Consider the following 17,512-nt stretch of genomic DNA (forward strand, 5'->3'; position numbering starts at 1 on the left):
AGCCTCTAGATCCAGGGAGTCATGAGGACCTTTGAGGCTCATTAAAACACAGTAATCTGTGGAGGATTGTCAATGCTATGGAAGAGAACCCTAACAGAGTGAACATCATGAAAGCCTGGAAGGATTACACCACCGAAGATGCCATCATTGTTATAGAAAAAACCATGAAATCCATCAATCTCAAAACAGTAAGTTCCTGCCAGAGAAAATTTGTGTCCAGATGTTGTACATGACTTCACAGGATTTAAGGCAGAGCAAGTCAAGGAAATTATGAAAGAGATTGTGAATATGGCAAGGCTAATAGCACACCAGAAGAATTAACGGAAGACGACTTGATGGAGATGAGTGCTTGCAAACCAGTACCAGACATTGAAGAAGCAGCAGTACCAGAATACATGTTGACATTAGACAATCTAGCAGAAGTGTTCTGATTATTCAAGACTGCTCTCGACTTCTTTAAAACATGGACTCTTCTGTGATACAGGCACTGAGACTAAAGCAAATGGTGACAGAAGGAGTGGTACTGTATAGAAACATATTTAGAGGGAAAAAAGCAGTGGCTGGGTGCAGTAGTTCACACCTGCAACCCCAACACCTTGGGAGGCCAAGGCAGGAGAATTGCTTGAGCCCAGGAGTTTGAGACCAGACTGGGCAACATAATGAGACCCCATCTCAACAAAAAATTAAAAAATTTAGCCGGGTGTGGTGGTACGCGGGGAGACTGAGGTGGGAGGATCGCTTGAACGCCCTGAAGTTCAAGGTTACAGTGAGCTATGATTGCACTAAAGCCTGGGCAGCAGAGTGAGACCCTGTCTCTTTAAAAAAAAAAAAAAAAAAAAAAAAAATTCTGTATAATAACAGCAGCTTATTTAGAGCAGTTTATTTGCAGTTCCTTTCCAACAACAACCGTTTCTCTGGTTCTACAGCATCAGTTGATGTCCTACAGTTAAATCCTATTCTGACACTAAACACCCAGAGGTTAGTGTCAGGCACTATTCACAAGTCTTGGCTCCTCAGGATACCCACACTTCTACCCAAGTTGGCTACAAATTTGGGGTTCCCACAACCCCACTTCATGTTTGATAATTTGCAAGAGTGACTCATAGAACTCAGAAAGTGCTATACTTGTGATTACAGTTTTATTATAAAGGATACAACTCAGGAACAGACAATTAAAGGGATGTATATGCAAGGTATGGGCATTGGTGAGGTGGGGTTGCAGGGCTTCCATGTCCTCTCTGGATGCATCGCCCCCCACCACCCCACAGCACCTTGATGTGTTCACCTACATGGAAGTTTCCCTAGCCTCACTGTTTCAGAGTTTTAATTGAAGTTTCATTACTCAGGCATGATTAATTAGATCATTGATTTCTGGTGATTGAGCTTAATCTCTAGTCCCCTTCCCCTTCTGGGAAGTCAGGGAGTGGGGCTAAAATTTCCAGCCTTCTAATCACATGGTTGGTTCCTTTGGGGACCAACCCCCATTGTGGAACTAGATAGGGGCCCTGCCATCAGTCACCTCATTAGCATAAATTCAGTTTTGGTAGAAAAGGGCTCATTATGAATAACTAAAGACACTCCTATCACTGGGGAAATTAGGAGCTCAGTGCCAGGAACTGGGGACAAAGACCAAATATGTGTTTTTAATGTACCACACATTATATACTTGACATGGTAGACTAGATAGCTTTTTGTTTCTCAGCATAAACTAAGATACATAAAATCCAGTTATTAAAAAAGAAAGTCCCTGTAGTCCTAGCTACTCAGGAGGCTGAGGTGGGAAGATCACTTGAGCCCAGGGGTTCAAGGCCAGCAGTGCGCTATGATCTTGCCTGTGAATAGCCACTGGACTCCAGCCTGGGCAACATAGTGAGACTCTGTCTCAGAAAACCCAGAAAATCCTGTTTCTCTGCCATATAAGAGGTTGGCTTTGCCAAATTTTCTCTTTGATTTAGAAATTAAACTTTAAATGAAAAGAAGCTGGATCGATTCAGCAGTATTTTTAAAAGGATTACATAACATGATCAGGAAGAATATATCCCAGGAATGTGAGAGTATTCAGCATACAAAATCAGTCAATGTAATACACCATATTTAAAAAGGACAAAAACTATATGATCATCTCAGTAGACACAGAAAAAATGTCACAAAATTCACCACCCTCTTATGATTAAAACAGTCATCACCAGCCTGAGCAATGTGGCGAGAACCCATCTCTACAAAAAAGAAAAAAAGGGAAAATTAACTGGGCGTGGTGGCCTGTAGTCCCAACTACTTGGGAGGCTGAGGCAGGAGGATCACTTGAGCCCAGGAGTTTGAGGTTGCAGTGAGCTATAGTGACACCACTGCACTCTACCCAGGGCAATAGAGCCAAACTGTCTCAAAAATAAAGAAAAACAGTATACTACTGTGGTAATTTTGTAGCTACCTCCTGTTGCTATTGCAGTGAGCTCAAGTGTTATGAGTACCCACTTAAGATGCCTTGTGATACATGAGCAGTTCATCTCTCCAGTAAATTGCTTATTGTGGTAAAAAATGAGTACTCATCATGTTTAGTGCAATACCATAATCCTTGTATTAACGGTGGGACCCATATGAAGTGCCATTAGTGGTGCTGGAAGTGCTCCCAAGAAGCAGAGAAAAGTAATGACATGACAAGAAAAAGTTGAGATGTACCATAGATTGAGGTCTGCAGCTGCAGTTGCCCATTATTTCAAGGTAAATGAATCCAACACAAGGACCATTTCAAAAAAATGAAAGAAAATTTGGGAAGCCATCGCTGTAGGTACATCAGCAGGTGTGAAAACCTTGCATTTTTTGTAAAATACTATTCTATCTTTTGTTGAAAATGCAGCTTTCATTATATATGGGTACTGTTGCTCCACGAATTAATATAAAAACGTGTTTGCAGACAGGATTTGTCTTAGGAGTTTTGCAGAGCTTTGCCCTGAAGGAATATGTGAACATGTTGGTTTGCATTTCAAATGCTGTTACACTCGGAAGGGCGTCTCTGAAAGACAGTAGTGTCTGTATCCCACAAGGCGCCGCGTTTATCAGACCTAAAGGTTTGGATTTGCTTTGTAAAGCAAAGTGAATCTGTTAAAAACTACAGGCTGAGAGCTGACAATAGAGTGCCCCCCAGAACAGACAGCTTCCCGAATGGCTAAAAGCAAAGCTCTTGTTTTAACACTCTAGACTACCTGTCTCCATTCACAATAACCTAATAAATATGGAGCCAACGTATCTCTGTTTAACCCCTCTGTTAAGTGATAAACTTACCTTAGAACTTAGAAGTTAACCTTTGAAAGATTTCATTGCCATTTGCTCACGTAGATAGAATTAGTTAAAGAATCTGTAGAAGCCTTTTGAAAATCTGTTAACCTGAGAGGAACTACCTGCTGTTATGTAAATCTGTTACCCCTGGCAATTATTCACTATTCCCTATAAGTTACCATGTAAGACCTCATTCGGGGCTTTTTGAGACCCATGGAGAAGGTCTAGGCCCCCTGAGATCCCACTTTGCCTATAATCTTTATAAACTTATAAAACTATATCTTTGTCTCTGTGTATTCTTTTATTTCTTTTATTTTCTATTTTTCTCTATTTTCTTATCCCTTGCAACTCTACCAACGGACCCATTTTTTTGCAGGGAACATTGGCCACGTTCCCGGCAGGGTACAGGTTTGCTAAAGGAAAGGCATACCTATAGACTCTAATATTTGAGAAAAAGCAAAGTCATTATATGACAACTAAAGCAAAGGGAAGGTGAATGAGCTAAAGCTGGAGGATTTAATGCCAGCAAAGGATGGTTTGTCAGAAATGTGGAAAAGGCAAAGAAGTAAAAATTTTTTAAAATTTTTAAAGAGTGGTTTGATAATTTTAGAGGTTTGGCCTTAAAAATGTCAAGATAACAGAAGTAGCATCTGCCAACCAAGAGGCAGCAGATGAGTTCTCAGGTGCCATTAAGAAAATCATTGAGGAAAAAAGATAGCTGTCTGAATGGATATCGCTCTCTCACTCTGGCTAGAGTGCAGTGGCATCAACATAGCTCACTGAGACCTCAAACTCCTTGGCTGGAACAATCCTCCTGCCCCAGTTGTGCGAATAGCTGGGACTACAAGTGTGTGCTACCACGCCTGGCTAATTTTTCTATTTTTTGTAGAGACGGGGTCTCGCTTTTGCTCAGGGTGGTCTTGGACTCCTGACCTCAAGCAATCCTCCCTCCTTGGCCTCCCAAAGTGCTAGAAGTACAGGCTTGAGCCATTGTGCCTGGCCTTGTCTGAGCAGATTTTTAATGTAGATGATAGTGTCCTATTCTGGGGGGAAGAAGTGCCGCAAAGGACATTTATTAGTAAGGAAGAGGAGGCAAGCACCAGAGTTTAAGGCGGGGGGGGGGGGGCGTAGGTTAACTCTACTGTTTTGTGCAAATGCAGTTGGATTTATGGTTAGGACTGCCCTTTTGAAGGGAAGAGATAAATGCCAGCTGCCAGTCTTTTGTTGTTAAGCAAGGAGACCTGGACAACAAGAACCGATTTCTGTGTTGGTTCCACCAGTGCTTTGTCCCTGAAGTCCAGAAGTACCTTGCTAGTAACCAGCTGCCTTTTAATGTTCTTTTGATGTTGAACAATGCTCCTGGCCACCCAGAACCCCATGAGTTCAACACTGAAGGCATCAAAGTTGTCTACTTGCCCCCAAACACAACGTCCCTAATTCAGCCTTTAGATCCAGGGAGTCATGAGGACCTTTGAGGCTCATTAAAACACAGTAATCTGTGGAGGATTGTCAATGCTATGGAAGAGAACCCTAACAGAGTGAACATCATGAAAGCCTGGAAGGATTACACCACCGAAGATGCCATCATTGTTATAGAAAAAACCATGAAATCCATCAATCTCAAAACAGTAAGTTCCTGCCAGAGAAAATTTGTGTCCAGATGTTGTACATGACTTCACAGGATTTAAGGCAGAGCAAGTCAAGGAAATTATGAAAGAGATTGTGAATATGGCAAGGCTAATAGCACACCAGAAGAATTAACGGAAGACGACTTGATGGAGATGAGTGCTTGCAAACCAGTACCAGACATTGAAGAAGCAGCAGTACCAGAATACATGTTGACATTAGACAATCTAGCAGAAGTGTTCTGATTATTCAAGACTGCTCTCGACTTCTTTAAAACATGGACTCTTCTGTGATACAGGCACTGAGACTAAAGCAAATGGTGACAGAAGGAGTGGTACTGTATAGAAACATATTTAGAGGGAAAAAAGCAGTGGCTGGGTGCAGTAGTTCACACCTGCAACCCCAACACCTTGGGAGGCCAAGGCAGGAGAATTGCTTGAGCCCAGGAGTTTGAGACCAGACTGGGCAACATAATGAGACCCCATCTCAACAAAAAATTAAAAAATTTAGCCGGGTGTGGTGGTACGCGGGGAGACTGAGGTGGGAGGATCGCTTGAACGCCCTGAAGTTCAAGGTTACAGTGAGCTATGATTGCACTAAAGCCTGGGCAGCAGAGTGAGACCCTGTCTCTTTAAAAAAAAAAAAAAAGAAGAAGAAAGATGGAAAAGCAAGAAAGACAGGAATTATGACGTATCTGTGTAAATTTACATAAAGCATGCCTGCCTCTTCTGCCTCCCCTTTCACCTCCTCTACCTCTGCCACCCCTGAGACAGCAAGACCAACCCCTCCTCTCAACGTGAAGGCAATGATGATGAAGACCTATAACATGATCCATTTCCACTTAATGAATAGTAAACATATTTTCTCTTATGATTTTTAAAATAACATTTTCTTTTCTCTAGCTTACTTTATTATAAGCATATAGTATATAATACATGCAACATACAAAATATGTGTTACTAGACTGTTTATGTTATCGGATTAGTTAAGGTTTGGGGAGTCAAAAGTTATACATGGTGCCCCTTGGCCCCCCCCCCATGTTGTTCAAGGGTCAGCTGATACTGTGTTCAGTCATGAGCACATTTAATAACTTTCGTAGATCTGCTTTCTTATAGCTATAGGAAATGGAGTAACTTAACTGCACTTATTTGGCATTTTGTTGAATATTTTTTTTATTGTGGTAAAATATAGATAACATAAAATTTATCATTTTAACCAGTGGCATTCAGTACATTCTGCTGTTGTGCAACAGTTACCACCATCCTTCTCTAGAACTTTTTCATCTTCTTCAGCTGAAACTATGTATCCATTAAACAATAGCTTCCTATTTCCACGTTCCCAGCCCTGGCATCCACCACCATTCATTTTCTGTCTCTATGAATTTGCCTATTCCAGATACATAAGTGGAATCTTATTTACAGTATTTGTTCTTTTGTGACTGATTTCATTTAGTATAAAGTCTTCAGGGTTCATCTATGTTGTAGCATGGGTCAGAATTCCCTCCTTTTGAAGGCTGAATAATATTCCATTATGTGTGTATACCCCATTTTGTTTATCCATTCGTCCGTCACTGGACACTTGGGTTGTTTTCACTCTTTTGCTATTGTGAATAATGTTGCTGTGAATATTGGTAGACGAGTGTCTGTTTGAGTAAGTCCCTGCTTTAAATTCTTTAGAGTATGTATTCCAGAAGTAGAATTGCTAGATCATATGGTAATCCTGCTCAAACTTTTTGAGGAACCACTAAACTTTTCCACAGTGGTTGCATCAGTTTACGTGCCCACCAGCAGTACACACAGATTTCAATTTCTCCACATTCCTGCTGGTACTGATTTTGTTTCTGTGTTTCTTTTCCTTTTTCCTTTTTTATTAATAGCCATACTAATGGGTATGAAGTGGTATTTCATTGTGGTTTTGATTGGCATTTCCCCGAGGATTAGTGATATCGAGCATCTTTTTGTGTACTTGTTGTTTGTTGGTGTGACTTCTTTGGCAAAATGTTCAAGTTCTTTGCTCATTTTTTAATTTTTTTTTTTTGGTTGAGTTTTAGGAGTTCTTTATATATTCTGGATCTTAATCCCTTCTACATATGATTTGCAAGTATGTTCTTTTTTCACTCTCTTGATAGTGCCCTTTGTTGCACATTAGTTTTTTATTTTGATGAAGTATAATTTATCTACTTTTTATTTTATTATCTATGCTTTTGATACCATATCCAAGAAATTATTGCTAAATCCAATGTCCTGAAGCTTTTCCCATTTTCTTCTAAGAGTTTTATAGCTTTAGGTCTTCTTAGGTTTAGGTCTTTGGTCCATTTTGACTTAATTTTTGTATATGGTGTAAAATAAGGTTCCAACTTCATTCTTTTCATGTGTATGTCTGATTTTCCCAGTGCCTTTCCTCATTGACTGATTTTGGCACCCTTGTCGAAAATCATTTGAGAGAGAGAGTGTGTGTGTGTGTGTGTGTGTGTGTGTGTATAATTTCTCAGTTCTCTGTTCTATTCCATAAGTTCGTACGTCGATCTTTATGCCAGTACCATAGTATTTTGTTTTGCAGGAAGTTCTGAAATTAGTGTGAATCCCCCAACTTTGTACTTTTTTTTTTTTTTTTTCAAGATTTTTGGGCTATTCAGGATACCTTTAGATTCCATGTGAATTTGAGGATGGATCTTTCGATTTTTGCAAAGATTGTCATTGGGATTTTAGTGGGACCATTTGTTTTTAACTGATTCCAATGCATAGATCTCCTTGTGCTATAGCAGTGTAGCTATTTAAGATTTTAAGGGCTCTAAATTTTTAAATGAAGTCTTCTGAAGGGTAGTACACATTATAAATCTGAAATCGCCATCCAGCTTGGATTTAGATTATGCCTAAGGGATTCCAGTGTCACATCTTTTGACTGTATCTTCCCTTTTGGTAAGAACACACATAGAAAGTAGACAGCTGCCTCCATGGGGAAATAATATTTGACATGGGTATATCTTAGGAATTGTGTCTCTTTTCTAGGTAATTGAAGAATTTATAAAGGCTTTTAGCATTGGCTGGTTTTAGGGTGACTACTTTAAAATGTTCATACTATCAAAATGTCACTCTAAATTGAGAATAATTCATTTTTAAAGAATAGTAAGGCCAGGCCTGGTGGCTCACGTCCATAATCTCAGCACTTTGGGAAGCTGGGGTAGGAGATTACTTTTAGCCCAGGAGTTTGAGACCAGCCTGGACAACACAGCAAGAACCTATCACTAAAAAGAAAAAAAATAGAAAAATTAGCCGGGTGTGGTGGCACATGCCTATAGTTCCAGCCACTCGGGAGGCTGAGGTGGGGGGATCACTTGAGCCCAGGAGTTTGAAGCTGCAGTGAGCTGTGATTGTGCTACTGCATTCCAGTCTGGGCAACAGAGCAAAACCCTGTCTCAAAAAAAAAAAAAAAAATGTTAAGCCATAATTCATGGAAGTGAGTAAAAGTAAAATTTTCTTCCATTTTAGCATGCCAATGAAGATGTGGAAAGAATGTTACTAGGAAACAAGTGTGATATGGATGATAAAAGAGTTGTACCCAAAGGAAAAGGAGAACAGGTAAAAATTTCTGAATGAAAGTGTATGCTGCCCTTTCTTTGTAAAGATAATGTTGCTTCTGATTATTTTTACAGTAGTGGTTATGGAGTACACTGTGAGCTAGTCATATAATTTTTTAAATGCTTGTTGGAAACAATAGTTTATCATTTGAGTGAATTTTTTTTAGTACATATCCAACATTTATATGAGAATCAAATCTGTGACCTTATTTTTATTTTTAGCCTTATTTAAACCTACAAAGAGGTGAAATATAAATTAGTGATTGTCAGTTTTTTAGCTTAGAATTTTAAAGAATGTATCAATTAGTATGATTCCTGTGTATGTATCAATTACTGTGATTCAGAAGCCTGTGATGAGCAGAAATTAGACCCTGATAAGTCACATTGAGCTTCTCTTAAGTTTGTCCCCAGAGTGAAATATCTGATTTAGAATATCTGAAATAAACTCTTGGGGTAAAGAGAGGATTATTTTGATTACTTTTCTTTTGTTTGTTTTTTTTTTTTTTTTTAAAGAGCTTGACTTATTTAAATAATTTGTTTTATATATTCTAGTTGGGATCACTGCCTCCAAAATCTGATTAATCATTCAGTTGGCCCCATACTTGATCATTTTATGATGATATTTTGCTTCTGTTTTAGATTGCAAGGGAGCATGGTATTAGGTTTTTTGAGACTAGTGCAAAAGCAAATATAAACATCGAAAAGGCGTTCCTCACATTAGCTGAAGATATCCTTCGAAAGGTAAGTTCCTATTTTTACTTCCTACTGAGGTACCTGAGTTATCTCAGTTGAATATTTCATCTCTTCTAAACTACTGAATTTATATACAAAATTTGAGTTTGGGAACTTGTTCCTAGAAGATTACCCATTACCAATGTCTAGTCTTCCAAAGTGAAGTAAGGACTGAGGGGAACAGAACAACGCCATCTGGAAATCTGAAGGATCTAGTCAGTGGTAACAGGATCCTGAGCTCCCACAGTCAAACTGTGTAGTCCCCAATTCTGTACTCTTTATTTCAACTTTTTATCTTGCTCCAGCTTTTTTTTTTATCTTGGACTCTTTTCTTTCTTTACTTTTTTTTTTTTTTTTTAAATCTCCCCTTTATTTCTAACTGCACTCATTTCTTTTATTGGGTCCATTGCATTCTCATAGATAATTTTAAAAAGTTTAAGAAGTGAATCTAGGCTAGGCAGAGTGACTCACAACTATAATCCTAGCACTTTGGGGGAGGCCAAAGATGGGAGGATTGCTTGAGGCCAGGAGTTTAAGACCAGCCTGGACAACATAGTGAGTGAGACCTCACCTCTACAAAAAATTAAAAATTAGCTGGACATGGTGGTTCATGCCTATAGTCCTAGCTACTTGGGAGGCTGAGGCGGGAGGATCACTTTGAGCCCAGGAGTTTGTGGCTGCAGTGAGCTATGATCATGCCACTGCACTCCAGCTTGGGATACAGGGCAAGGCCCAGTTTGTTGGCGGGGGGAGAAAAAAGTACATCTATTATATTATGTAGTTACTGCTACAGAATCACTGTTGTGCCAGATAGTCACTTACTTCTAAGGCAAATAAAAGGCATGTATAGATTCTGTACGTGCTGGTGATGAAACATTATTCCAGTACTCACAGTCCAGGTAACGACCCAGGATATGACTGACAGGAGTCTTCACAAAACTTACTGAAACACCCTTATCTCTGTATTCCTTCTCTTCCTGGGCTTTTTGGTCTTCCCCATGGTTTCTGCTTACTTTCTGTCTATGCTGTGTCCTTTGATCTTCTCACCAGTCTTGGCATTCTTTTTGAATAGTACTATATAAGTCATTATATAATTTGTGCTCCAGTGACGTAGAACTTCCTTACTGTCATATTAAAGGTTTGAGGTATTAATACACAGGCCAGGCACAGTGGCCTACCCCTGTAATGCTAGCACTCTCGGAGGCCGAGGCGGGAAGATAGCTTGAGCTCAGGAGCTCGAGACCAGCCTGAGCAAGAGCCAGACCCCGTCTCTACTAAAAATAGAAAAATTAGCTGGGTGTGGTGGCACACAGCTGTAATCCCAGCTACTCGGGAGGCTGAGGCAGGAGGATCGCTTGAGCCCTGGAGTTGCTGTGAGCAAGGCTGATGCCACGGCACTCTAGCCCAGGTGACAGAGCGAGACTCCGTCTCAAAAAAAAAAACAGTATGAATATACCAATAAATAAAGATCTCAGTCTAGAGTCTTCCCCATGTAAAGAGGCCCAAATATGAGGTAGCATTTTTTTCATGAACATACACTCTCTTTGATGTGGTGAAGTAATAAGTTAAAACATCAAACATAAACTTGCTGTACATTAGAATTAACTTTAGAATTAAAGCAATTTAATACATTTTAATATTTGGATAGGTAAGTTATTCTGATGGTTCAAACATTTAAAATAAAAAGAGAAAAAAGTACAGAGAAGTCTCCCACCCTGTTCCCCTAATGCCCTCTGTTGCCAGTTCCTCGTCCTCCCCCACAGGTAACCAGTGTAATTCATTTCCTAGTTATTGCTATGAGTAAATATTAATATATATTCTTATTCCCTCCCACTCCCTTTTTAAATAGATTGTGTCACCTTTTTTCACTTACTATAAGTGAAATAGTATATGTTTTAAGTAAATTGCATGCTACTCCTTTGAAGGGTTATATCATAATTAGACAAGTCTTCCAGTGAGGAACATTTAAATTATTTTCAACTTCATGTGCTCATAAACTGTGTTTGTAGTGCATTTTTTTTTTTTTTTTTAAGAAACAGGATCTTGCTAGGTCACCCAGGCTGGAGTACAGTGTTGTGATCGTAGCTCACTGTAACTTCAAACCCTGGGCTCAAAGGATCCTCCTGCCTCAGCTTCCTGAGAAGCTAGGACTACAGGCGCACGCTACCACTCCTGGATAATTTTTTTATTTTTTTGTAGAGACAGCGTCTTGCTCTGTTGCCAGACTGGTCTTGAACTCCTGGCCTCAAGAGCTCCTCCCACCTTTGGCCTCCCAAAGCATTGGGATTACAGGTGTGAGACACCATGCCCGACCATAATCTTACATTTAAATAATTTTGCATGTGTAAACATATTTGAAGGACAAATTCCCAGAAGTGGCCAAGGAACATATATGTATATTTCCAGTGAAGATACATGCCGCCAAATTCTGTCGTGTGGTTGTACCAGTTTATACCTCCACTAGCAGCGTATGAGATGTCTGTTTATTCGTACCCTGGCCAGCACAGTGGATTTACAAGACTCAGATCTTTCCCAGTCTGACAGGTTAAAAAATGTAGATTTAATTTGTAACTCTTAAATTAAGGCTGAGCATTTTAAAAAATATGTTTAGAGCTGGGTGCAGAGGTGTGTGCCTGTAGTCCCACCTGTTTGGGAGGCTGATTTAGAAGAATTACTTGAACCCAGGAGTTCAAGACCACCCTTGGCAACATAGGGAGACCCTGTGTATGAATGAAAAAATGATTACTTAAGAATCACTTTGCATTTCCTTTTCTATAAACTTTTGTTTATTCCTTTGCAAAGTTTTCCTATTTGGTTATTGAGCTTTTCTTTTTTTTTTTTCTGGAGACAGGGACTCTCTCTGTTGCAAGGGCTAGAGTGCCGTGGCGTTAGCCTAGCTCACGGCAACCTCAAACTTCTGGGCTCAAGCGATCCTACTGCCTCAGCCTCCCAAGTAGCTGGGATTACAGGCATGCGCCACCATGCCCGGCTAATTTTTTCTATATATTTTTAGTTGTCCGATATTTCTTTCTATTTTTAGTAGAGACAGGATCTTGCTCTTGCTCAGGCTGGTCTCGAACTCCTGAGCTCAAACAATCCGCCCGCCTCGGCCTCCCAGAATGCTAAGATTACAGGCGTGAGCCACCGTGCCCGACGTGACCTTTTCTTATTTTTAGATAGGAGCCAACTTAAAGTTCTGTTTAATAAACTTAATTAATACTTTGGCTCTAAAATGTTTTGCCCTGCAAGAGATTCCTCCCCTCCTCCCTTTTAAAAGACTCTATTTCAAGGATCCAAGTTAAATTCTAAAAAGATGGGCTGTGTGAGTGGGATGCTAAGTAAATAAATGTCACTAGCACTCATATGTCTTAAAACTAATACATACCTGGAAGTTCCTAGAGAAAGAGTATTTCCTGTGCAACTATATTATTTTCTTGCTAGGTGCTAGGCTTCCTCTTTTCTCTTCATTTTTCTCAAAGATTTGTATTAGGAGCAAAATCACTTATACGGGGGAACCCTACAAAGGTCTTTTTGATGCATAACTTGGCACTTTCACATACAGGGAGGAGAAGAATCCCATCAGGCAGGGAGAGTAGGCAGGTAAGTTCTAAGGGCAGGTAGAAATTTCACCTAGTGTGAGGTAAGTAGGCTACTTGAGTTTTTAAAATATTTTAATTTTTTCACCTTGGACCACCCAGGACCTCAACTTTATATTGTTTCCGAAAGAGAGTAAGTTCTCAGGTACATCCTAGCTTTTAAAATTCCATTCATGATGAATTCCTGTTACATACAACAGCGTGGATAAATCTCACAGACTGATACTGGATAAAGAAGTCAGATGCAAAAGAATACATTAAACTATGGTGCCATGTATGTGAAGGTTAAGAATAGAAAAAAAACTCTGATGATACAAAGGAGAACATTGGTTAACTTTAAGAGTAGTGCTGCCTGGAAAGGGGCACGAGGAAGCCTTCTTGAGGGAATTGTGTTCCGTATCTTGATCTGACGTTTTCACAGCATATACAAAAAAATACGTCAGGCTTACACTTAAGATTGTGTACTTTTCTGTATGTAACTTGCCACTTTAAAAGCTTTTTTCATGTATAAAGTATGGGGCTTGCTGTTTAAAATAGTGTATTCTTCTGATTTTAATAGTAACATTCAGTGTTGGGAAAATACAGGATTATATTATACAAAGAAGAAAATGAAATCACCCATAAACCTGTCACTTAATGGTTGCTACTGTAATTTAACATTTTCTTGTGTATTCTTTGGGTTTTTTCTGTATCCATTTTCAACATAAATTATGTAACTTTGCATTTTACCCCACTCTTTTTCGCTTAATCATAGTTGAGATTGCCTTTTTAAAACCGTGGTACAATTTGGTCAGGTGCAATGGCTCACACCTATAATCTGAGCACTTTGGGAGGCCAAGGCAATAGGATTGCTTGAGGGCCAGAAGTTCAAGACCAGCCTGAGCAAGAGTGAGATGCTGTCTCTACAAAAAATTGAAAGATTAGCCAGGCATGGTGGCGCATGCCTGTAGTCCCATGTACTCTGGAAGCTGAGGCAGAAGGATCTCTTGAGCCCAGAAGTTCGAGGTTGCATGCAGTGAGCTGTGGTGACACCGCTGTATTCTAGCCCAGGTGACAGAGCAAGACCCTGTCTGAAAAAAACCAAACCAAAACAAAAAACTATGGTACAATGTTAAAACCTCTTCACTTCTATAAAGTTAGACATACACAACATTGGTTTTATATAACTTGCTTGGTAATGCCTTGTGCTAAACGGACTCAGAGGTCAGAGCTAGGAGATAACAAAATCCATTCAAAAGAGTTAGGACAAAGAAGATTGCAGAAGCTTTACAAAGGGATGCCAGGAAATGTCTACAACATTTCACAGCTAGGAGGAAGCAAGCAAAGTAAAGATCAAAAACAGAGCTTCTAAATCTTTACTTTGCATGTGGGGAAAACTATCTCATGTGACTGTAATTGCATTTTGTTGCATAAATTGACATTTATGAGAATATTTCTATTGAATCTTGATTTTTCCACGGCGATGTTTTTTCATGGGTTACTTTCCTTGTGTGTTTGTTCCAGACCCCTGTAAAAGAGCCCAACAGTGAAAATGTAGATATCAGCAGTGGAGGAGGCGTGACAGGCTGGAAGAGCAAATGCTGCTGAGCGTTCTCCTGTTCCATCAGTTGCCATCCACCACCCCGTTTTCTCTTCTTGCTGCAAAATAAACCACTCTGTCCATTTTTAACTCTAAACAGATATTTTTGTTCCTCATCTTAACTATCCAGTCCACCTATTTGTTCTTTCATCTGTGATTGCTTGCTGACTTTATCATAATTTTCTTCAAACAAAAAAATGTATAGAAAAATCATGTCTGTGACTTCATTTCTAAATGTACTTGCTCAGCTCACCACTGCACTTCAGTTGTATTATAGTCCAGTTCTTCTTATTAACATTAAAACCTATAGCAATCATTTCAAATCTATTCTGCAAATTGTATAAGAATAAAAGTTAGAATTAACAATTTTATTTTGTACAACAGTGGAATTTTCTGTCATGGATAATGTGCTTGAGTCCCTATAATCTATAGACATGTGATAGCAAAAGAAAAGCCAGGAAAACACTCATTTTCGCCTTGAATATGTAAATGGATTAATTTTGTCCTGTGCCTTATGTGGAAAGGAACTTCTTTGGTTTTCCTTTTTTGTTTTGGTGGAAGCATGTGCAGGAGACATATCATCCAAACATACACCATTAAAATGTTTGTGGTTTGCTTGGCTGTAATTTTCAAAGTAGTTAACTGAGGACAAAGGGTAATGCAGAAATGATAGCTTTGGTTTGCTGAGTCTCATTTTAAGTGGCCTTGATATTTAAAACTATTCCTGCCACCATTTCTTCTCCTTGGCCACGTTTTCCTCGCTCCTCCTCTTCCTGCATGCTGCTTTATTTGCTTCGCCCTCCCGCACCACCTCATGGTATGAGTTATTTAAGAATGAAAGGGGCAAACTAGTAGGTTTGTCAAGTTTAATATAAAGCACTGATTTAACTTGCTAAGTAAACTGAAAGATAAGTTCAAACTGCCTATTATCCAATGTCAGTTAATTCGTGTCTTCCCCTCATTTGCTCTCTCCCTAAAACCTGTGTTCCGGATTCCTTCATTTGCTGTTTTACCTGTATGTTCCCCTTCTCCTCTCTGTTCCCTTCCTGTCTACCCATTGAGTTTATGAAATGGAAGAGTTAACTTGCATGCACTAGTGTTTGGAGGGTGTTGTGGTTTGTCTTTCTAATTAGGTGTATAGCCTATTCACTTCCTAGAATAAATCTCTTAACCTAAATTTGAGTAGTCTCCATTTTGGCAACTCCTCTAGCAGTTTGGTAGCCCAGTAAAGGTTTTAAAAAAAAAAATTGGGAAGGAGGAGTGAATTTTATTAACATGTTTGCCAAATGTATTGAGATTTGGCCTCTGAAGAACACTTTTTCAGTGTTAAGTCGTCTTTACCTTAAGATTTAGAAGTACTTTAGAATGTTATTAATTTTAAGTCCTATCTTCACATCCTTTTGGAAAACTCGTATTACCATGGATTTGGGAAAAGGACAACAAAAGGCGTTTCATGTAAAGATAAGATCTCTAGCTTTCTCTAACCCTGTCCTTTTTTCACTTTATTTTTCTAGTTTTGCTTCATTGCTTATCATTAGGATAGGGTAAGTTAAGTTTGCTATGCTGCTAGCATCCTAAGATGATACCTTTGTTGAAATAATTGTGAATAGCATGATTCATTTCTAGCAGAGGCTGAGTTTAGGACAGCAGCTTCCATTGAAAAGTCTCTCTGTGTTGTGAATAGCATTTTAATGACCTCTTGGCTCACATAAACAACATAGGGACGTATCTGCTATGAAAATCCATGAGTTTCAGATAGTGCTCTAAAAACAATTTTATATGCCTCACTGGTTGTTCTTAGGTTTTTCCCTCACTTGACTTTATCATTGTTTACTACTAGTAAAAAGCAGCATTGCCAAATAATCCCTGATTTTCCAGTAAAATAAAATGAGATGATGTTAAGCTTTTCAAAAAGTTTTAGATTAAACCTACTGTTGTTAGATTAACTTTAATGTATTTGTTGCTTCCCTTTACCTGGAATGTGGCATTAGCTTTTTTATTTTTAACCCTCTTTTAATTCTTATTCAATTTAATGACTTAAGGTTTGAGAGCTAAACACTGGGATTTTTGGGTAACAGACTGACAGTTTTGTTTGCATAATTATAATCGGCATTGTACATAGAAAGGACATGGCTACCTTTTGTTAAATCTGCACTTTCTAAATATCAAAAAAAGGGAAATGGAGTATAAATCAATTTTTGTATAATCTGTTTGAAACATGAGTTTTATTTGCTTAATATAGGGCTTTGCCCCTTTTCTGTAAGTCTCTGGGGATCCTGTGTAGAAGCCGTTCTCATTAAACACCAAACAGTTAAGTCCATTCTCTGGTACTAGCTACGAATTCGGTTTCATATTCTACTTAACAATTTAAATAAACTGAAATATTTCTAGATGGTCTACTTCTGTTCATATAAAAACAAAACCTGATTTCCAACTGTGTGGTTTGGTTTTCATTTATTTATGGAGTTGGAGGATTACTTCTGAAAACAATGCAAAATAGCAAACTAAATATTAAAGAGTAGCAAAAATAGAAGGGAAATAACTTTCTCAACAATGGAAAACTGGGAAGGCAGTTTCAAGAACTATCTTTGGTAAGAAACTACATAAAAAACAGAATTATCGGCCGGGCGCGGTGGCTCACGCCTGTAATCCTAGCTCTCTGGGAGGCCGAGGTGGGCGGATTGTTTGAGCTCAGGAGTTCAAAACCAGCCTGAGCAAGAGCGAGACCCTGTCTCTACTAAAAATAGAAAGATTAGCCGAGCATGGTGGCGCATGCCTGTAGTCCTAGCTACTCGGGAGGCTGAGGCAGGAGGATTGCTTGAGCCCAGGAGTTTGAGGTTGCTGTGAGCTAGGCTGACACCACGGCACTCTAGCCCGGGCAACGCAGTGAGACTCTGTCTCAAAAAAAAAAAAAAAAAAAATAGAATTATCTCTAGGACACTAAAGCAGAATCATCCTGGTGCCAAAATAGGAGATGCCACAATCCTAGTCACCCTCAGCTAACACTAGTTACATGTGCCAAAGGCCAACTACAACTGAAGTCGGCTGATTTCCCCAGGGGGACCAAGTTAGGCTCCCCATACTGGAGGACAAAGCCTTATTTCAGCAGTGGCTGTCCTGTTACTTAAT

At 39.2% G+C, this 17,512-nt stretch overlaps 1 protein-coding gene across 1 annotated transcript in view; it reads left to right on the forward strand.

The window, feature by feature from the left end:
* Positions 1–16,799, forward strand: part of RAB10 (RAB10, member RAS oncogene family) — a 98,894-nt gene extending 82,095 nt beyond the window's left edge. Inside the window, exons 4-6 of the mRNA XM_012652514.1 lie at positions 8,388–8,477; positions 9,116–9,217; positions 14,308–16,799. Coding sequence (XP_012507968.1) covers positions 8,388–8,477; positions 9,116–9,217; positions 14,308–14,391 — 276 coding nt within the window. The 3' untranslated portion in view covers positions 14,392–16,799. The remainder of the gene's footprint in view (positions 1–8,387; positions 8,478–9,115; positions 9,218–14,307) is intronic.
* The last annotated feature ends 713 nt before the right edge of the window (positions 16,800–17,512 follow it).

Source organism: Propithecus coquereli, unplaced genomic scaffold, assembly GCF_000956105.1.
Source record: "Propithecus coquereli isolate 6110/MARCELLA unplaced genomic scaffold, Pcoq_1.0 Scaffold39, whole genome shotgun sequence".
In the NCBI taxonomy this organism is placed as follows: Eukaryota; Metazoa; Chordata; class Mammalia; order Primates; family Indriidae; genus Propithecus; species Propithecus coquereli.